This window comes from Bombus huntii, unplaced genomic scaffold (genome assembly GCF_024542735.1).
Source record: "Bombus huntii isolate Logan2020A unplaced genomic scaffold, iyBomHunt1.1 ctg00000077.1, whole genome shotgun sequence".
Taxonomy (NCBI): Eukaryota; Metazoa; Arthropoda; class Insecta; order Hymenoptera; family Apidae; genus Bombus; species Bombus huntii.
This window is the reverse complement of record NW_026099335.1, coordinates 232,954-257,865: the sequence shown is the minus strand read 5'-3', so window position 1 is coordinate 257,865 and position 24,912 is coordinate 232,954. Positions and strand designations below refer to the sequence as shown.

The following is a 24,912-nucleotide window of genomic DNA, read 5'->3' as shown; positions in this document are numbered from 1 at the left end:
CTACATCCCTGGAACCTGGAACACGTGATTTTCCGCATATCCATTAAAGCAACATCGGTCAGTGACTCGTCTACGGTGCAGTCGCTAGACTCAATTAATGACCACGTTCTGGTCGTAAATATAGAAAAGGCAGCGAGATATTTTAGTTTGTTGGCTAACTGGGCTGAGGTTGGGTCAATGTTTCTGTGGATTTCATTTACCTCTTCCGGCCTCCTTATATTTTCTGAATTCTTACAATTTCCGAGATACCAGTTCATAGCAAATTGATTCTTATTATGGCGTAGGATATAGTAAATCTTATTGTCTAAAAATACAGGAAAAGATTTCATAATTATTATTTTTTTTAACATTTTATTCAAGCGTTTCTTAAGACATTTGTTCAAAGAGATGTCAGGTTATAAAAAATTGAATCAACCTCCCCAAAGCTCCTTAACCTCTTGTTATTTTTGATAAATCAATAGCATTACGCAATATATACCGTGTGATTTCCCTAGACGATCTAGTAGCACTCTTTTTTACAACCTTCTTTCAAAACGAGAAACAAGAAGAGGATTGACCAAATATCATTGTCATCGAAGCGCAGAGACGCTCCGGTGATTCTTATCTCCATTCATCTCTCCGAGTGAAACTATTTGACGTCGCCTTGAATAGGCTCAGACAGTTTTGTCGGGGGTCCGTGTCGTCGCCTGTAGTCAGCTCGCACGATCGTGAATGGAAAGACTCGTATAAAATCAAAGGGCCGACAGACTCTTCCTGCTTAGACGAGATCAACGAGATCTCGTTCAATAGAGAAGTTACCTTCTCGACCGCCGGCGCCGTATTACCCTTCAAAGTCACCGGAAAGTCATATAAGCCAACCGATGCAGCCTAACCTTTATCCTAGCCTAACCTAGATAAAATAGGTTTCTCTTATTCCATCTGAATTTCTAAAGAAACCAAGACTTGATTTCAGTCTGGTTAAAAGCTTCGCTCGATTAAAGCTGTTTTTCAAGCAATAACCTACTTTGTGAATTTCATGCACGCGAATCCAAGTATGTATGCGGCAGAAATGAAGCTTTCGTGCATGTCTAATTGTAAGTTGATGCGAAACAATGCGCATGCGCCGAAATCCCACCACTTTGCGGACCCACATTGTGCCTTTTATCAAGGCGCCTTGTTTGTTTACTCTGCTCGAGCTAATTCTTCACTATTATTATCTACATTATTTTCACTGGCTAACAACTGGTTGGTCTGCAATTGACGAACCAATACAAATTTTTCGTTACGTGCATATATTCGAAAGAATTCGAAATTAAATTATCATGTATTACGGGCAGTTACGATAGAGTGACACAAAGCAATCTGTGTTTGAATGCCTCCACTCGTGGACAATATCGATATAACCTAAATGCGATAAATCGCGAACGTTTGATTCGACTCATGGGAAATTTACGCGTTTTTGAATCGTTCCGAGTCGCACGCGAAATGCAGGTCAGAGAACCGTCTAATATTTATTGTTGAGATCGTGGGCTTGATCTTAATGGCGCGGCGGCACGCGATTCTTTACCAACTATGCTCCTTAACTCCAGCTCTCGACCTTCTTCCCTATTCAACTAGCTCGAGCAGTGAAATTGACTCTGCATGCCTGTGATTTTGGCAGGGAATGGGAGTCGAGTTCGTAGTGAATGCACATTGTGTATACGTGTTTTAGGCGGTTTGTGTGAGTTTGTTGCGGAGATTCGAGACATTTATTTAACCTCTTTATCATATTCGAGCCTGTGCGATATAACCATATCTTAAATGTAATAAGTTTTATTTTTTATTGCAAAGTTCTTGAAATATATAATGCACACAATAAGTGTATAATATTTATATATATATATATATATATATATATATATATATATATATATATATATATATATATATATAAATTATATTTAAGAAGTTTGGGATAGTTTAAAGATGAAATAAATTGCTTTTTAAGTTTAATCTCTTACTCTCGACGAAATCAAGTTTCTCTGGAATTTGGTGGAGTTTAAGATTTGATATCGGTGTCGTAGGAGTTATGTGACACTTTAAGGTGGAATAAATCTAGCGAGGAGTTTAAGGTGCGGCAAAGGAGCGTGGAATGTTGCAATAGAAATTTATTGCAGTGTTAGTGCATTGGTAGATTGATCAAATTTACGTGTAGCGTGGGTAACCAATGGTAAATATTTTGCAATGTGTATAATTTCTCAGTAATCTGAGGTTTATAAAATCTATCGACAACTAATGGAAATTGTTGATTTAACAGATCAATTTTAAATTCCTCGTTAATCTAAATTTTTTTAATCCTATTTACAGCTAAACCTTACGACGAAAAATTAACGAAGTGGAATAAAAATGGCATTGTGATTCTTCTCGTCGTGTATCGGTGTCACATCAAATTTAAGAGACAGTTTTACTTGCGGATGCTGCGTGTTACGTTGGTGAAGTCGACGAAAGCGTAAAATAGGAGCTCGTCCGAAATACACTAACGCGGAAGGTTAAATTTAACGCAAAAGGCCGAGAAATTAGTCTAGAACTCGAAGTTTCATTGGTACGACGCACTTGAAACGCATTCAAAGAGGTCGGCGACCTCGAAAGGGGATGAACGCAACTGTTTCGTGGGAATTTCTTATTGTGGCTTATTTGGATGAAGCTGCTTTAAAATCACGCTGGATTCGTCTGTTTTTTGCCCGGAAATCATAAAATGTTTAGGCCAGGCGACTCCATGTACAGAAAATGTTATGTCCACTTTTTACGTCCGTAGAATTCAACTCTTTACTACTATGCACTTCTTCTCCAAAAAAATATCGCGTTTCAATATTAAAAAAAGTTTCAATAATATACTATCCATTAGAAGAATGATAACATGATAACCTTACAAATTATTAGTATTAACAAATTCTTATTGTCGTATAGAAATGCCAACTATTGCTTCGGTAAAACAAACAAAGGAATTTTACAGGTAAATTTTACAAATTACAAGTCATCTTATAACGCAAAATACGACGTGTAAAATTGTCTCAATTTATTAATAGTATTAATAAATTATTATGATAAAAGATGCAGGAATCTTAGCCTCATGAGAAATTAGAGATGAAAATTAAAGATTAAAGGGAAAAGATTAATCACTGGTCCTCCTAAAAAGATGCAGTCCCATGGATGGATGGTTGTGCGAGTATTAAAGCAGCGCAAAACCGTTCCCCGAATTCTCATCCCGGACGTCGTACGACCAAAGACAAAAACAACTCACTCGAGGGCATTGCGGAGAGACATTCATCGAGGACACAATAGTATTATTCCAGGAAGTGCTAGTTCTTCCTAGATTCCGGTTACAATGTTCTTAACGCGTGGAAATTAGTCTTGACCAGGAAACATCTATAACGGCATGTATTTTCTGCCGTGATTGTAAATCTGTTTGGAACATGCGGTTTGTCCGTTAATCTAGGCGCTGTTGTTCAATTGAGTCAATATTATTTGTTGGTAGATTAGTGTGTGCAAGAGCGCTCTATCCATTATTGACCAATTCGAGCACGTATTGGTAAATTTCACACCGGCAATTACGGTGAAATCGTTCGTGGTCGCTGGAAATTAGCAGTATCGTTTGCGGTCGTGAGCTGATTGACACTGCGTGAGCGGGGAATTATGTGAAGCAGCTTTGCTTTGTCGTTTCATGCATTTAATAGGTTTGCGGCGGTGGACAGAGTTTGTAAAAAATGAAGACAAGGTAGAAAAAGATTATTTTTCATTTTTTACTATTAGATTATTTTCAAAGTGATCATTTCAGTGAAATATGATTGACAAAAAATAAGATCTATAATTGAATCATTATAGAAAATAGAATAATATTGATAATAAAGAAATAAAAATCAATTATAGAATAACATATAATAATAATAATAATAATAATAATAATAACAACAACAACAACAACAACAACAACAACGACAACGACAACGACAACGACAACGACAACGACAACGACAACGACAACGACAACGACAACGACAACGACAACGACAACGACAACGACAACGACAACGACAACGACAACGACAACGACAACGACAACGACAACGACAACGACAACGACAACGACGACAACAACAACAACAACAACAACAACAACAACAACAACAACAACAACAACAACAACAATGTGGATAGACTTTATGTTTACTTTTATATGTATAATGATACTGTTTGATCCTTGAATTAAAGTTAAGATTAACGTTGCGATTATGATTATCCTTTGTCTGACTAAATATATTTGAAGTATCAATTACAGTAGAATTTTTGAAAGATTCTTGGCTGTTAAACAAAAAACTGGTTCCTTTATATTTCGCTCAATTATCATAGAATCGTGAAACTGACTTTCACTTCAAATTTTGTCTGTTTCAGGAGTAACAAGTACCTGCAAAAATCATCCATCAGCCGGATATGTGCTGTCGGAGGGTTTTTCATTAGCATTCCCGTCTTTCTAACTGGTAAGAACCAATTCCTTCAATTCTGTCAACTTTAACCTTTTGAAAGATACTAGTACATAAGTTATACGTTTAATTTTTCTTGAATTCAGGCATGAATCTAAAAGATACTGTGAACTATCTCTGAGTGTATGAAATCAGTTTAGAAATCCAATGGAAATAAAGTTAATTTTAACGCCGAATAGTCATTATTTTTCTTAGAAAAATAAAAAATGATCGTCTTTTAGAGAAGTTTTAACAGATTAATTTATAAAGAGCTGAAACAGAATATTCATGTCATGCATGAATACGGCTGGTGGATGGATCGAGATCTAATCTAAAGTTTACGTTGTGTCATGCTAGTTTACACAGCTATCATTCGCTCGATCGATCGTTAAGCTGTTGAACTCGATTCAAGACGGACATTTTGACTCTGTTCAGAAGAAAACTGCGTTTTAATAAATTTGACGGAATAGAAATTATGATAGACTACAATGTTTTTTTAATTATATCATAAAATTTATTTATTTTTTTTTAATGTCATGTTAGAAACTTCAAATACTGTCCAAAACTTCGAACGTAATCGTTTTAGAAATTTGTAAATTACTTAACGACCAAAAATATTGAATTCTCTATTGTCTGAAGATAGATTCTCTATAATTTAAGTAATTTATTCGTCGAGAATTGATATATAAAGACTTAAATAATAAATTAATTGAAAAATAATTTGCAACTAGTATTGAAAATTTCAATTAAAAGCATATGTATATAGTTTACGCTTCGAGAATTATATGTATTGAGAATATGTATTTGCGCCGATTCTTTGTCCCGCTTGTTATGGCATACGTGTTATAATGATCCTCTAACAATGCTTTCAGGTATGATATTGTATACATTCATCCAGTTTCATTCGACGCCGGCAATCGTTACGTCGGTTTTCATAGGCCTTGGCATCGTGTTTTGTGGATGCGCAATGGTCCATAACGTCTTCGTGTGGCAGAGGGTAAGAACATATCGCTATTAAAAAAGAAAACGAACACGTTCAAACACGTCTAAATCATCTTTTATGTGTATTTTACCCGGAAATCATTTTATCGTGAAATTTTGTTTTTCAGAGTTACCATAATTTATCTGGTAGAGTTCATAAAAATTTTTCTGAAATCAATTGCAAGCTTTTAGGAAACCAGGATTTTTCACATTTTTAAGAAGCGTTATAATTATATTGCGGATCTTTATACGTTCGTGCGAAATTGAAAAGTACGCAAATGGCGCAAAATGCATAAAATGCGCTAAAATATACGTATATAAGAAAACAAATCTCTATTAAAATTTTATTTCTTTGATTATGTTCGTAAAACTACAAACTTGTATAAAAATACGCATTCTAGTTATAAATGTTAAAACATTCGATCTAGTCCTTATCACATTCATGAAAACCTCCATTTAACCATTCGTTGTATCAACAAACATTCATATGCAAAACTTACCACCTACCACATCCTCCGCGTATTAATATAATCCCCTTTTATAAATTATACACTTTAGAGTGGACTGGTTGGGTCAGAGTGATATAAGCTTACAAGTTCTCGAGGAGATCTACCGAAGTTACATTTACGTTTGCATAATTTCACCGAAAAAGATACTCTGTAGAATGACAGGTTCGTTTGTTTATGTGATCCGCGATCGCAACTATTTCAAGGGGATTTTATAAATAACCATACACACGATATTCAGTGTATTTTCGTATTCTCGTTTATTTTGGGGAGATTTGTAAAACTGTTGAACAAAATAATTGAGTAACGATTATATTTGCCGAGAAAAAGTCTTTTTCTCTGTACCCCTCCTTCTACTTCAAGCATGTAGTATAATAAGACAATAAGATTGACAATGGCTGAAAGTAATCCAAAAGAGTTTTCACCATGGTTATCGGTAACGAAAAAGATTTGAATCATCTTTAATACTTATTCGTAACTAGAATCATTTCAACTAAAATGTAAATTCTTATATTATAACTTTTTTAATTTGTTATGGCCCCTGACTACAACCTAACCTATCATTCTTATTTCGTAGGAGAAGACGAATGCCGTGAAGGCGTTAGCGCGCGAACAGTGCGAAGCGGCGGTACAGCTGCAGCGTCAGCAGCAGCTGCAACAGCACCAGAACCAGCCACAGCTACAACAGCAACAACAACTACGTGGCCCGTTAACCATCCACCATGCTGGCTGCCCAACGAAAGTCGGGCCCGTGACGAACCAACTAAATACCAGCCACGCAACGCACGGCCGAGCTGCACAGTACCAACACTATCATCACCATCATCATCATCGACACGTGTCAATGTCCCCACCGCCCTTGTTGCTCTCATCGCCAGCTCCGATCGCGGCGACGCACAATCATCTGAACGTGAGCGGACACAGAAACGTGGTTACGCCACCGGATACACCAGCAGATAGATCGCCACCGAGTCCTGGAAATAAGCTAAATAGATCGCAGCATTTGCCACGGGAAGCAACCGGCAGCGTCAGTCCTGGTCTTCCGGCTGCCACATTGGATCTAAGTAGCGCAGCAACCACCAATAGTCCGCATGAATTGTCCACGTTAGTTTAGAAATTTGGTCCGAACATTATATCTTCACATAGGATTGGAGATTAATAGTTGATAGTTAATTTACACATCGATCTTTTTATTTGTAAATTGGGTCGTGGTTTAGAGTTGGTTTGTAAAAATTCGGTCCTAATTGTTAAATGATGAATATTGATTAAGAATAATAGGCATTGATGTACCAATCTTTTTTTAACTTATATACTTGAGCACACGCATTGGAGATTTCACTTTTATTCAGTGAAACAGCAACTTCATTACTCGCTTATTCAATACGGCAATTGCATATATTTCATGGACATTTTAACAATGTTTTGAATAATTTCTAACGGTACAATTGTGATGAAGTGAAAAAAATCGTGATAAGAAACAGAGAGAAAAGTTGCTCGTTAATGAATATTGACCAGAAATAAAGTAATTTCTAAAGAATATCCCGAAGACGTCGTAGATATTACGAAAGGAATGATTAATTTATACCCGCGTGTATCTTGCCATTACCATACTATTATTATTATTATTATTATTAATATTGTTAGTAGTACTCGATTACATTATTATTAATATTAATATTATTGCCTTATTATTATTAATGTTATGGAACCTCTAGTCCTAGGTTACTTTCGCTGCCACGAAAGGATAAGATTTTCGAACTTTTTACTATTACGTGTAATTCAAGTTTTCCTGTTGCGCATGCGCAGTAGAAAGAAAGTTAGCGGAACTCAAATCTCGAACTATAGAGAGTTGAAAAGTAGTAAAAGTAAAAAAGCACGAAGAACATTTGTATTTGTGCTGGATTAAGTTTGATAATTGAAAATTGAGTTTGATGATAACATTTTTTTCGTATTCGCTTTGGTAAATATTAGTTTTATTTAAAATTGAACAAAGCATTTTATGTTTTTCAAATACGGTACATAATCGTAATATCGAATTTTGTAAACTGATAGTAAGAAACTCTATAATTCGAGACTGGAACTTTGATCAAGTTCACATTGAACGTAAACTGACTTAATTTTGTTATTTAAGCGTGTATACTATACGTGTTTGTTCCTTCTTCTCTTGTGCGCAGGCTATAGCTTAATTACTTCCAATAAACGCAGTTATATCGAATCAATGACCGATACAAATTTAGATATTAGGATTATTTAAACAAGAGATTAAAAACTAAAAAGTATTGTTTTTATACTGCATATGTACATATGCAATATGAACGACAGTTTGTGTAATAATATGTACCCCTCTTCTTAGTTTACTTTTGTATATTTTGCGACATTTGATATTAATTTTATGAGCAACGTACTTACACTTTATCTTTGTAATTAAATGTGAAATGAAAGAAAAGAAATGACATGAGAAAAGGAAATTCGATGTACGAGTATATACGAATTGACGGAATTAAAATTTAACGCTATATTTAAATAGAAGACGTGAAATATCTTGTCATCTTAAAATAACTTCCTAATAATCATTCCTATTCTTTTACATAAAAACATTTTTCGACTGTAACTTAAGAAAAATGTCTGCTAACGTGAAACGTGCCAGAAAAAATTAACAACTTCCATTAAATTGGCAAATTTCTCATTAATATCGTAAAACTCGCGTTTACAAAGATCAGATCAGTGTACATAATATACAAAACAAATGCAGAATATATAAATATAGCACATACGTTCTGAATTATATTCGAATTGGGCAGGGTAACCAAGTGAAAATATGTAAATTTCACGATGTGTAATGTACACTTTATCGAACTTGTAAGTAGTGTAGAAATAGAATATTTTACACGTAACAAAATATACAAACGACAATACACAAGTTAAATTATTTGTTAGATCCATGTATAACAAGCATAGTACAAAAGTGTTTTAGCTTTATGTACTGGTAATTATGAGAAATACCAACTTAATAGATGTATTTGGTATGTACCTAGTTAAGAAAACAATAAATTATTCTGAACAGATAAAGCGTTTAGTAGCTTGTAAAGTATGAATTTTCGAAAACGTAAGTATTTTATATCTAAGTAGTTAAGAAACGCGAGCAAGGGAAATCAAACAAAGGAACAAAGTTTTTTTGTTTAAAAATATTTAATTTGTTGTTCTATTATCCGAGGTTAGAAGCGATAATGTACAAAATCTGAATAAATAAGATTCCTCAATATTATTGAATTTTAATTCTAGGGTAAAGTAATATATCCGCATATTTTATTTATATACAATATGTATAAATAATGATGTGATTTGACTAATTTTGTTGAAAGAATATTTGTACTTTTTACATAAAACTTCAGTCTTTTACAAACTTTCTTGTAATTAATAAACCAGTAAAAACAATATTAATAAAATCTATTAAAATTATAAACAAACTCATAAGTTTTAATTTTAGTCCTTAAAGGTTGAAATATTTTGCCCCAATGTCGAGACACTTGTTTCAATCCAAAACATTACTATACTGAATCGATAATGTTGCATGTGCCACGAAAATGATGATAGTGTCAGATAACTTGTTGTGAAACGAAAAAGCATTGCATGTACATTTCTGTTGTTTTGTTGACCATGAGTTTGATGATCTTTTAAACTTGCCCACAGCTAAGAAATCAAACAGTATATCTAAACGAAATTAATTTCAAATTATTTTTTAGGTTCTAAGCTTTTATCTAATCTTTCAGAAGTTGCAAAATTTATTCCACAAGAGTCTTTTTTATCATAACCAAGTACACATCTTAAAACCATTTAAGTCTTCCTTAGTAATTTCTTCTTATCTTTAATAGTAACGAAAATAATTTAGATGAACGTTTTAAAATTGACACCCTGTATATTAAAAATAAAAGATATATTTTCTTCATAATTGGATAGGCTTTTTACAATGGCAATGTACAAATATCAAAATTGCAATTATACTATATAACATATGTATATATATAAGCTTCACATTTAAACACAAGATTCTTTATTATATTTTTTTAATACCAATATTTTAATAATTATAACAAGGGTTTTTTAACAAGAGATGTATAACATTGTATACAAATTTTCAAAAACCTATAGATAATTTCAGTTATGCTCTTGCATCATTAATTGTTGATGGAACTCTTACCTCAATTCCATCTAGTTCCTTAGACATTACTATTTGACAGCCTAGCCGTGACCTGAAATTAAATATTATATAACTGAATATGTCAATAAATATATTTATTGCTATACAAATTAATACTAATACACAATAAGATTTCTATTTATCCATTTGAAAATCAACATTGTAAATATGCTAATTCCAACATAGATTCGTAATGATTATAGGGTCATAAATAAAAAACTATGAAAATTTATTATAATTTCAGTTTCGTAGTATTCAGAGATAGCGATTTGAAATTCTACATTGAGATGCAGATTTCGAAATACCCAATACTAACCTGTTTTTACATAAATTTACAAAGAAAAATTCACTTTATAAAATATTAAAAGGTAATAGAATTAATAATGTGAATGATTTGATACTGATTATTATGAACTCACGTATCTGTTAATTCATATGCTAAATCCAACATGTCTAATTCTTCATCTGTTGGTTTGTCAGGAAGTGCATCATAAACTTCTTTCGAAAATATTAAATGGCACGTACTACAAGTTAATGTTCCTTCACAAGCACCTATATCAATTATATTTTAATATTACAACATACTTATATAATAAAGTATCAAAAGTTAAAAATAATAAGAATATTAAACTCGATAAAAATGAAAATTTTCAAATATTTTCTACCTCAAAATTATTTATTTTAAATTAAGTAAATTATGCTTCTTTAAAACATACCATATCCATCTAAATCAATTTCATTATTTACTACTATGTCTAATATAGTATCTCCAACTTTCCCTTTTGCTTTGATTCTCTCTCCACTTGCTTTAACAAACGTTATATTTACTCTGAAAATAATATTTATGAAAGATAAAAATTATCTCAATATAATTATTTTCCTTATTTTTTGTGTTTCTTCAATTAATCTTCTCTTAATTATACCTTAATTATATGTATCACTTATGATAATAGAAATAATTTAAAAATAAGATATACTTGTCTTAATAATACATAAATAAAATTCGTATATCATATATTTATAACAGTGTTATATTTTTAGTTGTTCACTGTCAATGTTGTTCTTATTAATACTATGTTATTTTTCTAGATGTTATACTCCTACAAAGAGAAAAATTTCTTAGACATTATTATTAGCATTATTATTTTGACACCAATTTTATATTGGAAGGTAAGTACTGAAATTCTATTAAAAAAAGAAGGAAAGCACAAGAAAATTTGTATCACTTACTCTTGTTTTTCTGAAAGTGGTTGCGTGGTCGATATTCCTCTTGTTGCCTGCAAAAAGGGTAACGTTGTGTTGCTTGTATATTTTGAATAATTTGATGCAATACCGAGAATTGATCTCGAAAATTTTTGTAATTGATTTACTAACGCCATTCCACTGTCATAAATATCATGAGTATGGGACACCCTGACCGAACATCAGATAAGTATTGCGGAAAATATCAATTGTAGATCAATTGTACTTTGTACAGAAACTTTCACGGCATTCTTCGGCTGCTATACTGCCGACGTTCCTTTACTGTGATAGGTTATAAAACGGTTCCTAACACAAGTGACGTATCTCTACCGGACACGTGCTCTTCGGGCCACACGTTTTATGATACAAGACCAGCAAAATGATCAATATGTAATTTTACATATCTTACATTTTTTCCAAATGAAATATTGTTTTTATTAAACGTTTAAAACCTCAGGCAACATTTATTTCATCTGATTTCAGTTTTACAAATATATATCTATAATACATATCTGTATAAATTACGGTCTGGTTATATCAAACAGGGACCGACACTCGCTAGGGAAAACTGCCCAAAAATTGAATCGTAAAAACCAATATGAAAGACAACAAATTTCTCGTTCTGCGGAACAAATAGAAATGAGCAGAGTATCTTTATCTTTATCTGAGACATTCAAAGCGTATCACGCATACGCTAAACCTGAAGAAAACTTTCTTGTCTTCCATGTTCATTTTTCCCTTTTCATTTCCATATAGAAGAAACCATATAGAGGTTTCTTCTATATTTATTTATATGTTCGTGATTGATGCTATTGACAACATACAACTAAGGGGAAATACGAATAGTAATAAATAGATGTATAATTCATTATGCAATTTTATAGAATTAAATCTTATTTATCTTCAGATATAAAAACTATATTTACCAGCTGAAACACTAACGCATATGCAGTATAATATAATCTACTTAACAATCTCGTTTTAGTTATAATATGTGATTAATTCTTTTGCTATTTCGCTATAAACAGTTTTTTGTGCATACAATATTTTTTTATAGTATTCTAATATATTGTTAGATATTGTAAAGAAAGTAAAATACAGTTATTGAAGTGTGGGAACATTCAATGTTAACCTTGCTTCAAAAAATAATCTTTCGAATGAATGGGGAATAGATTTTTAGTATTATAGTTGGTATAATGTCATCATTGTTTACAATGTGTTAGAGTTAAAGAAATGAGACAAATTAATATTTCAGAAGCAAATTCAATATTTAAATGATGTTATTTTAAAATGGCAGATGATATGAATGTTCTTTTTATACGAGGAAATGGAAACGTATGTATGGTAATGGAAACGTAATGGTTTTAACATTATTTTAGTACAAGATCTTAGCATAATAGTAATTAACAGTATCCATTACCTTTTAGTCAATTTTTGAAAAATGACATATATGATAATTTGCAATAGTTTGATAATAAAATACTTGTATCGATATTAATAACGTATAATTTGCTATCTCAAAAGGATACAGACACAGCCAATGATAATGTTTGGGACGATAGTGCATTAATAGAAGCATATGATAAAGCAATAAATTTAGCAAAAGAAGAAGTTATCAAGCGAATGGGAATGGATGTTGGAAATTCTCAACCGAAAGAAAACCTACAAAATCTTAAGCAGCCTAAACACGCAAGTAAATTACACAAGGTTGTGATTTTGATAGAATATTACAAATTTGATACAGAATATTATTAAATATATTGATTAAGAAGCAAATTATTTTATTTTGCTATTTACTTATATTTATTTGTATACACATCTTTTCTCTATAGAAATGGATCATAGGAGCACCTTGTCGTGCAATATACTCAGAGGATGGAGAAATTTATGAAGCTATAATATCAAAAATTTACGAAAACAATGGCACGTGTGTTGTAAAATTTGTAGGTAATACCTTTAGCATGATGGTTATGTCAATTAAGAAATGTACTAAAAATACATATATATATATGAAGTAAAGGCTTTCGCATAGTCTATCACAGTGTCATTCAGCAGGTTCTTAACTCGGCAGGAGTACCTGTCAATGTCTATGGAGAGACCCGTGGGATATAGGGTCATGAACCATAAACATGCATGTTACTTATTGTTCATTATTAGCTGCTTGGAATATAATTCTCCTCATTAGACGAGTGATTATTACTACATATATCAAGGCAAACATTTATACATATACATTTATGCACGGGAAATTCTAGTACATTGCCTGTAAGGACAGTAACTGAATGTCACTCAGCCATTCTATTAAATGACAAAAATTTCTTTTACTCTGTGTTTAGGCTATGGTAATACAGAGAAAGTCGAGTTGAGTTCTCTTTTAGAATCAGAAGGTTTGCAAAGTCAAATAGCACAACAAAAGAAAGCTTTGGAAGAGAAATTCAATGAAGAGAACGACGAGACTTGTGAGACTAATTTTTCTACAAATGTAAATTCGAAAAAATATAATGTAGAAAAAATGGATTGTGCACATCACTTCATATCGGGACCATCTTTCAATTCGATGACTGATATAATGCCACCTGCACCTCCTTTACCACCATAATTAATGGCCGAGTAAGTACAATTTAAAAATTCTAATGAAATGCTGAATACTTCTAATATTAATAAGTAATTTGGAATAAGTTTAACATTTTATTTGGAAAAAAAAAATACGAAATTTTAATAAAATGTACTAGATTACCAGATAATGATACAGACGCACTTTCAAGTATGTTGATGTCATGGTATATTAGTGGTTTTCACACAGGTAATTATTTCATATAAGTATTTTATTGTATATTAAATTTTCAATGGACTATGTTATTTCTTTTGTAGGTTATTATCATGGTTTGAAACAAGCAAGAAACAATCAAGAGAACAGGAAGAAGTGTTGATTATATCAATTTTTTCAATAACAATATAACGATAATATAAGATATAATAAAATATAAAACTCATTGTATTTATTTACTTCAATTATTTGAAATAAAGAACAGCTTTATTTTCATATAAGACTTTATTTTTTTAAAAATAATTACTAAGATAAGAAAAACTAAAAAACATATTTTTGATAAAATACACTCACATATATATGTCGGGTTATCATTAGGATTTAAGGCGCGTAATGATCCTTCGTTTGAATTAGCCATTGTTTTACGAAACAGAGAATATATTTACGCGAATAAACAAGATTTTACAAAATATTATGAATAATGAGTTTAATAAATAATAAGATTAACAAACGATAAGTTTAACTAATAATTAGATTAAAGATTAATAAGTTTAACGAACAATAAGAGGAACGAATAATATGTCTTACGAATAATGAATTTAACGTATAATGAGATTAACGATCGATAGGTTTCACGAATAATGAATTTAATTAACGCTATTAACAATGTTCCGGGGTTCAAACGAATCCACGGTCAACGGGATAACTCTTTACTATGTGTAGAATAATTTTAAACACAGAATACAATTGCTGAGACACTCGGTAAATTGCTCGATGTATCACTTTCCAAGGCGATCACACGAATGAATATCTGATGAAAATCTTTTTCGCTATCCGACTGCATTTGTTTGTTATATGCTCGCTGGAAACATCGAGAAGGTTCCAATCGTTGTTGCTAGGCAATTTCTGTCAAAAGTTTGTTGTATACTCTTTGGAAACATCGAGAAAGATTCAAACGCCGTTACTAGGCAGTTTCTGTCTGGAGATTGATTCCTAATACAACGTGTGTCCCATTATATCGACATCTCTAAAGTACAATTCTATGCGATTTCTAGGGAGAACAATACAACCGATCCACACCTTCGTCAGGCAAAACGTTTATCCCGTGACCGTGGCTACGTTCGGCAACCAGTTGTCACCTCGAACTCACTTTCGCTTTCACAAATATCAAACAATTACAAATGACAATTGCTTAATTACAGTTATGATAAAATCTAGGCTAAAGCATTAGAAGGCTTCCTCAAAATTGCAAAGGGAAGGCTCCGGTTTTCCTTTCATCTCCGACATATATAATACAAGGATATAATACAACCGAACATTTTAAACTTAGCCTATAGCGTGTGCGCGCACACACACGCACACACACATGACACACACGACACACATGCGCGCACACACATGCGCGCATACACACATGCACACACATGCGAATGATTTCTCGAACGATAATCCATTTATTTATATTTTTCAATATCTGTCATTACGATTGCGTATTTATTTGTTCCGCGTATCATATTTATCTATTTGCATAACTGTAGGTGACATTTTTTTTAACAATTTTGCTAATATTTCATAACTTTTTAATTCATATTTCAAAGTGGTAACAGGTGTTTCTTTCTTTTCAAGTCTCCTCCATATCGGGCTTATTTCTAGTAGCCACGCTTGCTTACAAAGCAATTTTATATCTGCACAAGAATATCTTTCAGTACATTTTACTATGTGGTTTACAATATCTGTATTTTCTAATAAGTGGTTGCTAAGGTATAATTTGAATATACCAAGTCGAGCAACTTCATTGGGTAATGATACGTATATTTGCTTTTCGAGACGCCTGAGTAAAGCTGCATCAATGCCCCTAATAACATATTTACAATAAATATTATCGTTCTATTATACTAATAATAATGAAGGAATACTTCAAACAACACAATAACATATTTGGAATTTGGAGAAATATTACGATATTTTCTACTTAGAAAACATTGAAATAACGTGATATACGTACCAAGGGGAATTAGTTGTAGCCAGAAGAACTACATTAGAATTCTCATTAGACACTAATCCATCCAATCTAGAAAGAAGTTCTGATCTGAATCTCTTTGCAGGTTCAGACAATATACAGTCTCCTTTATTTGTGGCGATCCAGTCAATCTCGTCGATAAAAATAATTGTAGGCGAATGACTATAGGCAAGTTCAAATAAAACCTGTTCAGTTTAACAAATGTATTATTCATTAAATATTATATTCGAAATTCCTTAAATTCATTGCCTCATCGCGAATATGATATCATTTCGTTTTCCAAACAACTATTCTATTTATATATAAATGACGAAAAATAAAAATTTTATACCTAGAATCTCTCCTTCATAGACAAAGGAACAAAGAAACTTACATAGACAAAGCAACTTACACGTATATACTTCTCGGAATCGCCTCTCCATTTGCTGACCAATCAGCTGGCAGTTATGTTAAAAAAGGTGCAATGGCATTCTGTCGCGACTGCCTTCGCTAACTTCGTTTTCCCTGTTTTGTATATTTCTTGTAAACACGTACAGAAATGAAAAGAATACGAGTATCTTACCTGTACCAGGTGGGCCGTACAGCAAAATACCTTTCCATGGGGAAAACGGGCCATCAAAAGAGATAGGATACTTAAGGGGATACACAACGGCCTCCTTAACAGCGGTTTTACATTCTTCTAGGCCTATAACGTCATCCCAATGTACATTTAATTTGTTTACTACGATCTCCTGTGACGATACAAAGATATACAAAGATAAAATGGCGTCTTCTCTATATTAAGTAAGCGTTACGTAATTTGATATTTGAAGCGTTACCGAAATCACGTCATCGTCGATATACGTTGGACGATTTATCGACGGGAATTTTATCGTTTAAAAGCTTTACGATACGTATATTAATCGAAAATAACTTACGCATGAGACGTCCTCAGCAATCTTTCGTAATTCCGTATTATCTGAATAAAGCTTTTCAATGCATTTCAATATCTTCGATTGCATGGATTGTTCCATTGGGACGTTAAATAGCTCTTCTGATGAACGTCCATCACTCTCATTGGGGAATATTGACGTCACTGTCATTGCGAGATTAATATGATTCGTATTGTCATCAGTTATCTTCTGCTGTAGATTCGTCTCTTTCACAGGCTCACTTCTCGCTTGTTTACTAAAAGATTTGGCTTTTGTCTCAATACTTCTACAAACACTGGATCATATTGTAATACGATACGTTGAATTTGATACGTTGAATACGATACCGTTGAATAGGATACACGTTGAATACCGTTTAATATCGTTAAATAATTTAAATTCTTACGTTTTGCTTGCATTTGTCACTTCCCTCGTCATTTCCCTTCCAGTTATTTTCTTACACAATATGGGATATTTTTGAAATTTCATCTTGTAATAATTTTCATACTCTGCAACGATAATTTCCAAATCGATGTTGTCGCAGACCCGATGTTCGGGAGACAGACGAGCTTCCCGGAATAATACATCGCTAATGTCTATATACCTAAAAAAATGTAGTTTTTAATTAATTATAGTTTTTAACTGATTAAAAATATTTTTCGCAATGACTGAACACTATAAGATAACCATCAAACAACTGTTTTATCTCTAGGTAAGACGGGCAAAAGAATGTATTTACTATATAAATCCTCGAAGATAATTTCTTGTCTTCTGCTCTTTAATTTCCAATTTTTAGATGGATAAGAATAATTTGAATTTATATTTCATATATTTGTTTATAACTAGTTAATCTACATTATCGATTGAGTTATTCTTAACTACTGAATTACCGATGTCGAATTTTCAAATTTGGTTTCGCCTTCTCTTTCCACGATGTCCACTGATTTCTATTTCGATTGGTCACTGACACTATTCAAGAGAATTGGAACTAGGAATATATTTTAATTATAATATACTCACCCATTGTGTTCCAAATAATCACATACAAGGTATAATATGTTGCGATGACGTTCCGAAATACGACTCTCCTCCTAATATAATTATTTTTTCATTACAATAATATAAGTTTTTTCATGTAATTTTTTGTTACATTTGCGAATTCAACGAGTTACACATGATTTTTCATGAAACACGAACGTTAAAAATATTTGATACAGCCTAATTATAAAAATTGTTAGAAGCAAAAGTCATAGATACTATGTGCGAGTATCGCATGAAACGAACAGCTATTAAGAGAACTGCAGCAATATTACAAATCAAATAACAAAACACACACGTCTGTGACGTGGAAATTCTAAAATCTAAAATCTAAAATCTAAAATCTAAAATCTAAAATCTAAAATCTAAAATCTAAAATCTAAAATCTAAAATCTAAAATCTAAAATCTAAAATCTAAAATCTAAAATCTAAAATCTAAAATCTAAAATCTAAAATCTAAAATCTAAAATCTAAAATCTAAAATCTAGAATATTCCTTACCTTTTTTCGCAGATTATAAAATATCTTATTCATACTACCTTGCATCGATAAATCACCGTTCATAGTGACACTTTCAAATCGCCTATCGTTTCTCAATGGATACGAGAATTTCCGTTTATTACTTTAAAAACAACCCGTCCATTACGTTTCTCTTAAAAAATTCTTTCAACTCCGTTGAAAACCGTGCATCAAACAAGAGACAAACGATTTGTTGCCATGGAAATGTTTGGTTCACACATAAGCAACGCACAAATATAATGATAGAATAGCTGAGTGTGTGTACTGTATAGTAAGATGGATGCAACATGGAAATAGAAAGAGAACACCATGTATAGATACTTCCTGTCCTTGTTTAATCAGGCATGCACACTAGTGGACACTGACGCTGCTCGTATACCGCTGTTACATATTTCCTGTACAAGCGCGCGTCGTTAGACAAGGACGGAACATCCTCTCTCTACTTCTCTATCGCGTTTTTAGTTCGCTCACGCGCTCTGTACTTATATCTATTACATTTCCACCATAAGCAGCGGCCGTGCAGTGACTTACAAAAGTTCCGAACGGTTCCATCCTGGGCGGACGGTTAATTGCGTTCGGTACTTCGAGACAGGAAGGTGAGTACAGAATCGCTCCTCTTAGTACTCTTATTAAAAGTGTTATCATCGAATATAAGTTTTTTCAATAAATTCTTATCGTTTTACAATCTTTCTAGAATACAATGACGTCAGCAATCGATCATTTTCGCGAATTTATTGTAAATTAATTGGGGGAATATCTGGAGTTCTTTATCGGTTTCGACTGTAAAATCAGCAACTATTCGAATTTTTCATTCATAATTGTGACGTTTTCGACTCTTCCGTTGCCAAGACCCCCTTGAGAGATTTTTGGCACGTTCCATCACCCTTGTTAAACGAGTGCACATTGGTGGATATATTGATTTTAAAAACCAATACGTGAACGAGGTTTATTATCTCACTGGAACAAAGAAATCCGTTTTATTCGCGAATTTTCCGTGTTTCTTCTTAATTTTCGTGAGTGTCTGGTGCGGAGCATTATTTGAATGAACTTTTCATCGTTCAGATTATATTTCGTTTAAAAAGATTGAAATTGATGTCGAGAAGAAATGAAACAAGGTGCTCGGGCATTCCATCGTTTCCCGGGGAAAGAGAAATATGAAAAAAACGGTCGTTCTTCCTTCTGCCATTTTCGTCCATTACCAAAATGGTATGACCCAAATGTCCCGGGCCGTGAATCAATCAAGCGAATTTTGAATAATTTTTGAATAATATCCAGTTAATAATTTGTGAAACAAATTAATTTCATTTTATTGTTGGAAACAAATTAGTTGGATTTTTCTTTCTTTAGCAGTTTTCGCCGGAGTTGACTTGACGTGCTACTTCAGTTTCCATCTTCGCTTCTCGAAACTTCCAACGTCCTTGGTGTTGGAGTCTCCTTGTCCAGGTGAGTACATAGCTTCTAGATACTCGTCGCTGTTCATCCTTACGAGCCTCTCGAGCTTTAGTTGTCAATTGTTATCGTTAAAGGAAGAGAAGCTCGCGACAGATGTTATCGAACAAATCGTTTCTTCTCGAAAAGTTCGAACTTGTTCGTTGCGTTTGAATATATATGGACGGACGCCATTTTTCTTGACATCTTCATGATTTGTCATGTCGTGAGTATAGCTTCTGACTACCACATGTTTGTGATTTAACCACTTGTGAAATTTGACCACTATACCGTGATAGAAAAATATTTCCAATGAATTATAAATATTTTACATTGTGAATTATAAATATTTGTTACAAATTATATCGTACTTGAGGTGAAAATGAACCATATATCTGCTTATGGAATACGAGGTAGTAAATCATTCGAAACATAATAACGATTAATTAAGCACATATACAATAACGTTTACGAATGAATATTGCGAATTATTGTATGGCTTTAATGCGGTATTTAATGTTTTGATTGCGGTCTTTGAAATGGTATCATAGGTGCTGATATAATATCGCGCGAAAAAGGAAAGACCAGTGGTTAATATTGCAGGTGCACCAGTGCGTTGCGCTCGTCGGGGGTGGTTTTGACGCCGGTGCCGAGGAGAGACGCAGAACGTGTTCGATCGACCCGCGAACGTAGCCCGTGCTCATACTGCGACAGAGTTCGTTTCAGTTAGGCTCAGTCGCTGTTTGTCCGTCGACAGCGTATAGTCGCGTCGGCCTACGATTCCTTTTTTCTTCTTGTTTCTTGCGAACTCTCTCGCAACAGCCGTTCTATACGTACGCCGCCAGTATATCGCGTGATCATCGTTCCCGTTGCTTCCCTTACCCTCTCACGTCCTTCGAAGAAGACCACCCTTTGGTTTTTCCTTGTTTGGAGGGAATTCATCGCTCGGACACATGGACTGCGAAGCACGAGGGTTGATCGAGGCATCAGCGTGATGTACTTTTCAGGTTTCATATTTTCTCTATGATACTTTCTAAGGAGAATTTGAAAGATATACATTTTTAGGAAATAAAGGTTTTTATGGAGTCATCGATAGGTTAGAATTTAATTAACTCTCTTATAACAGGTATTCCAATTTTTTAATATATAAATTTAGTTTCCTCTATGGTGTTAGAGAACACAATGCGGGCATTTTATGATATAACGAATATATTCGTATATATTTTAGTTTATTCATTCGTCAAATTTCCCTAGTAGGCCGGCCTGCAGCTCACATGCAGCACTTAGTAAAAATTTGTTTTGTTAGAGGTTGGCTATTCTTCTTGCTATAAGAATATCGTGAAGTCATATCATATGATAAAGCACCTTCTGAAAGCTAGATGCTCGATAACGAGCCTAATGATTCTCGGTAGTTTGTAATGTCAAGCTTTGAATTGGCGAGATCGCTCTGCTGTCAAACGGCCGTCCAGCGGCGACCACATTCTTTAACCACGTTCAAGGGGTATATCACGCTACAGAAACCATCAAAGGGTTTGCAAGTTAGTTGCCTTTTAGAAGTGGGGCAGTTGGTTGTTACATGTAATCCGTAGTTGCTGGCTGTTCTCCTTAGTCGCCATACATCATAGAGACGACAGTTATAGTCGCCAGTTGTCCTTGCTAATGGTTGCTTGTTGTCGCTAGTTAGTTCTCGTTATCGTTATGTATTCCATCAATCACGCGAAATTTAACGTATGGGAATTTATTCTTCTTTATTCTTTCTGTAGGGAGATTTTTTAAGACGAGGAAAATATAGAATATTTTAAGACGACGGTAAGGTTTGAATTTAAGTAACTGTTTTATGATACAACAAAGTGGAAAGACGATTTAATTTTATAAAGTTTAGGGTAATTTTTTAAAAAACTTCGAATTTAAAAGATTCAAATAGATATCTTAAACGTAATTAAACCCTCCATATCGTAAGAAATTAAATGAAACTGCGCAACAAAGTTGATACATTTAATGTATTATTTTAAACATTTATTTAAAATTTAAGTGTAGGCGTCGACGCGCGCGCGCCATTCGAAGCATTTGTCAGTTCGTTACATCTGCGGTAAAAGTTGTAACTACGAAGAAGCTTAACATATGGTGCGTCTCAAGACGACAGTAAAAAGTATTAAGAGATTTTTCGAGATTTTTTCTTTTAAGTTTCCAAGTACTTTTTCTATTTAACTTCTTTTTTTTTTTTGTTGCATTTTCTAACAATATTCGATAAATAGAGACGAAATATGACAGTTCTTAGTTCGGGGATTTATTGGTTCGAAAGTTACTTGAAAAGTGTTTCTGGAGTTCGTGCGGTTAATACTTTTAAACTTTTACCGAGTACGACTTATTCCGTATGGCTGGACAAATCTTTGTTGATACTGTAAGCGTAACTGTAAGCGTCCGGATATTGTCTTGTGGAGATAGAAAAATACACGAAGTATTGATTGAACTACATATTTTTTTAATTCTTTTTTAATTCTTTTAGTTCTTCATATATTGATAATAAAACGATATTCCGCTACTTTGAGCACAATATAGTAATGTTTAAATAAATAATAAAATTTACGCATTTCGTCTTCATGCGTCGATAAGAAAATGCAAAAAAAGTTAAAGAAAGATGATGCGCAGACGCGAAGTTTAGTCAGCAATAATATTTAAAACCTCTAAAATATATTGTACACATTTATTTGCAAATAAGCTCAATGAAATTGAACTGTAACTGTGTTTCCAATAATGTCTTCGATGTATTGCTCGCCATTATGTCGGATTAACAGCTCTAAGTGATCGACCTTAATCACTAAATGTCGGCCGTGATTCAGTGGTATAGCTTTACATATGACGGACATCGTAGGCGCTTGTAAGACGTCCATTGTGAAACGTTTCCAATAGCACCGTTTATGCACCGTTTATGTGATGGTGAAATCTGAATATATATATCGCTGAAATATATATCGCTTATCACTTGAGTCTGACACGATCGTTTTTAAATAGAATCACAATTTTTTATTCTTTACAAAATCAGTCTTTAAAGATTATGTGCAAATAAAATAGATAAATAGATAAATGGTTGTAGAAACTTATAAAACAGATATTACAAGTATATCTAAATAAATGATATATTTATAAATTGTAATATTTGATCTAAAGTTTAAATAAATAAAAGAGATACTCGTGACTTACAATAAACGTATTTTTTTTTTCAATTTTTAAACAAAGCAAAAGTGGATAACAATTTTTCAAAATGTAAAAATCAACACAATGGTTGGTTTCTTTAATTAATCAATAACGTTTAAAGTTAATTAATGTCCAGAGTGGTTTGTACATTTTGTATTTCGCCGTATTTCAACGTTCGATGTGTAAATAGAACTTGATGCCTGAAATATCGAAAAAATAATTAAATCCGATCGTTCCGTCGAATTTGCAAATTGTATACTCGTGTAAAATCGAGTGCGCTTGTGTATGCTGATACGAAAAGTGGTAGTATATTTTTCTTTTTTCGATTATCGTTATCACTTTTTGTGTGGAAAAATTAATTCCGTGAAATGGAAGTGCAATCAATACGGCTTATCACGAAATAATAGCACAACGACGGTACATATTGGTATTGACGTCAGCTTCACAAAATTTCCCGAGTATCGCGGTCGACTATTTGGGTTAAGAATTCATTTTCAAGGTTCTACAAGCACGAGTATCTTATGGATATGAAATTTTCAGTGTACATTTTAATAACCATATTCCATATTGCATGCTGCGGTCCAAGAAAAATCCGCAGTTAATATTCTGCTAATCCCTGCTGCTTTTAAAGACCATAAGTAGTCGTCCGTAAGGTTTAAAAGATTTCGAGTAGATTTGTATTACGTATTTTATCTTCTAATTTTTAAAGAGAGGATCGTGTTTAATTAATTGAAAATGACGAAACTGTAATGGGACATTATTATCAAATATTAAACGTGGTTCCATTGGGTACTTTTATGGTCTTTGCGAGATATATATGCATTATACGTTGCTATTGGCAACGCGTAGCGATGAACGATGGAGAGCAATACCTTCGTTATCTCGTCTCGGTTGTGTACATATCAGTAATGCACAGTACTCGTACTAAATATCTTACAAATTCCATACAGATTTTCAGATTAGTTTCGAATAATACCAACACGACCATGATAGTCACAGTACAGTATTAAATGGTGCCACTATGCATAATACACTCCTAAAATGTTTCTACAAATATATTTGTCCGAATATTTTTGTCAGCTACTATATCCTAACCACGATTTATTAAACAATATATAGATTTAAAAAAGAATATATAACGACATTACTTGTTTAGGCTAGATTGGTTTAACTTGTATAGTTTTAGTAACTGTGTAAGATCAAACAAGAACTTATCGTTAGTTTGGCGAGATTTGATTACACGAAGCAACATAATTGCTTTGAAACTCAGGACAGAAAACAATGTCAACCGGTAGACGCGTTTGTCTGGTGAACGTGTAACGCGTGAATAATAGATAGCGACAATCACGCGAACGCTAGTTACAGCTGACTTGGCTTACATTGTAGCATTCAAACTAGAGTATACGAGCCGTAAGCACTATTGAAAGTTCAAAGGCCGACTAGTGAGCTTCATCCTATCTCATTTTTTAATCAGGCGATGGATCGACGAATCGTATTGATTTCGAGGATTATTATAGTTCTGTGGAAATTTTAAAGCGCGGTTTGTCTAATCTTGTCTCGTTAGCTACAGACTCTTTGGCGAGCAGCCTGAAACTTGATCCAGTTTCGAGAAAATGAAAAATTCGTTTCTTCT

At 33.1% G+C, this 24,912-nt stretch overlaps 4 protein-coding genes across 15 annotated transcripts in view; 2 read left to right on the top strand and 2 right to left on the bottom strand.

Annotated features, from left to right (window-relative positions):
* LOC126876486 (dual specificity tyrosine-phosphorylation-regulated kinase 1A-like) overlaps positions 1 to 7,685 on the top strand; it is a 114,880-nt gene extending 107,195 nt beyond the window's left edge. The window contains exons 1-3 of one of the 2 annotated variants that reach the window (XM_050639339.1): positions 4,185 to 4,493; positions 5,348 to 5,472; positions 6,540 to 7,685. In XM_050639339.1, the coding sequence (XP_050495296.1) occupies positions 5,350 to 5,472; positions 6,540 to 7,076 (660 nt within the window). In that variant the 5' untranslated portion in view covers positions 4,185 to 4,493; positions 5,348 to 5,349 and the 3' untranslated portion in view covers positions 7,077 to 7,685. Of the gene's footprint in view, positions 1 to 4,184; positions 4,494 to 5,347; positions 5,473 to 6,539 lie in introns of those variants that run through there. The other variant, XM_050639340.1, reaches the window with a different exon arrangement.
* A 2,192-nt stretch (positions 7,686 to 9,877) lies between these two features.
* On the bottom strand, positions 9,878 to 11,682 carry LOC126876492 (adrenodoxin-like protein 2, mitochondrial). The gene is made up of 4 exons (XM_050639356.1): positions 11,391 to 11,682; positions 10,877 to 10,989; positions 10,580 to 10,712; positions 9,878 to 10,212 (listed from the first exon to the last, which is right to left on the bottom strand). Exons 1-4 carry the CDS (start codon positions 11,537 to 11,539, stop codon positions 10,122 to 10,124), a joined length of 486 nt encoding a protein of 161 aa, XP_050495313.1. The 5' UTR covers positions 11,540 to 11,682; the 3' UTR covers positions 9,878 to 10,121.
* LOC126876488 (survival motor neuron protein-like) lies at positions 11,673 to 14,450 on the top strand. 6 transcript variants are annotated; one of them, XM_050639345.1, is made up of 6 exons: positions 12,275 to 12,589; positions 12,658 to 12,746; positions 12,927 to 13,109; positions 13,235 to 13,349; positions 13,739 to 14,205; positions 14,274 to 14,450. In XM_050639345.1, exons 2-5 carry the CDS (start codon positions 12,693 to 12,695, stop codon positions 13,999 to 14,001), a joined length of 615 nt encoding a protein of 204 aa, XP_050495302.1. In that variant the 5' UTR covers positions 12,275 to 12,589; positions 12,658 to 12,692; the 3' UTR covers positions 14,002 to 14,205; positions 14,274 to 14,450. The 6 variants fall into 6 exon arrangements, with proteins under 6 accessions (XP_050495304.1, XP_050495306.1, XP_050495302.1 ...); XM_050639346.1 differs by having other exon boundaries at positions 12,278 to 12,589; positions 12,658 to 12,737; XM_050639347.1 differs by lacking the exons at positions 12,275 to 12,589; positions 12,658 to 12,746 and adding an exon at positions 11,673 to 11,792.
* LOC126876485 (katanin p60 ATPase-containing subunit A-like 2) lies at positions 14,436 to 18,873 on the bottom strand. 6 transcript variants are annotated; one of them, XM_050639334.1, is made up of 9 exons: positions 18,639 to 18,830; positions 18,121 to 18,191; positions 17,991 to 18,047; positions 17,507 to 17,704; positions 17,107 to 17,386; positions 16,752 to 16,920; positions 16,581 to 16,693; positions 16,175 to 16,374; positions 14,436 to 16,024 (listed from the first exon to the last, which is right to left on the bottom strand). In XM_050639334.1, exons 1-7 carry the CDS (start codon positions 18,699 to 18,701, stop codon positions 16,623 to 16,625), a joined length of 909 nt encoding a protein of 302 aa, XP_050495291.1. In that variant the 5' UTR covers positions 18,702 to 18,830; the 3' UTR covers positions 14,436 to 16,024; positions 16,175 to 16,374; positions 16,581 to 16,622. The 6 variants fall into 6 exon arrangements, with proteins under 6 accessions (XP_050495291.1, XP_050495292.1, XP_050495289.1 ...); XM_050639335.1 differs by having other exon boundaries at positions 17,107 to 17,383; XM_050639332.1 differs by having other exon boundaries at positions 16,563 to 16,693; positions 17,107 to 17,395; positions 18,639 to 18,829.
* Between the last annotated feature and the right edge of the window lie 6,039 nt (positions 18,874 to 24,912).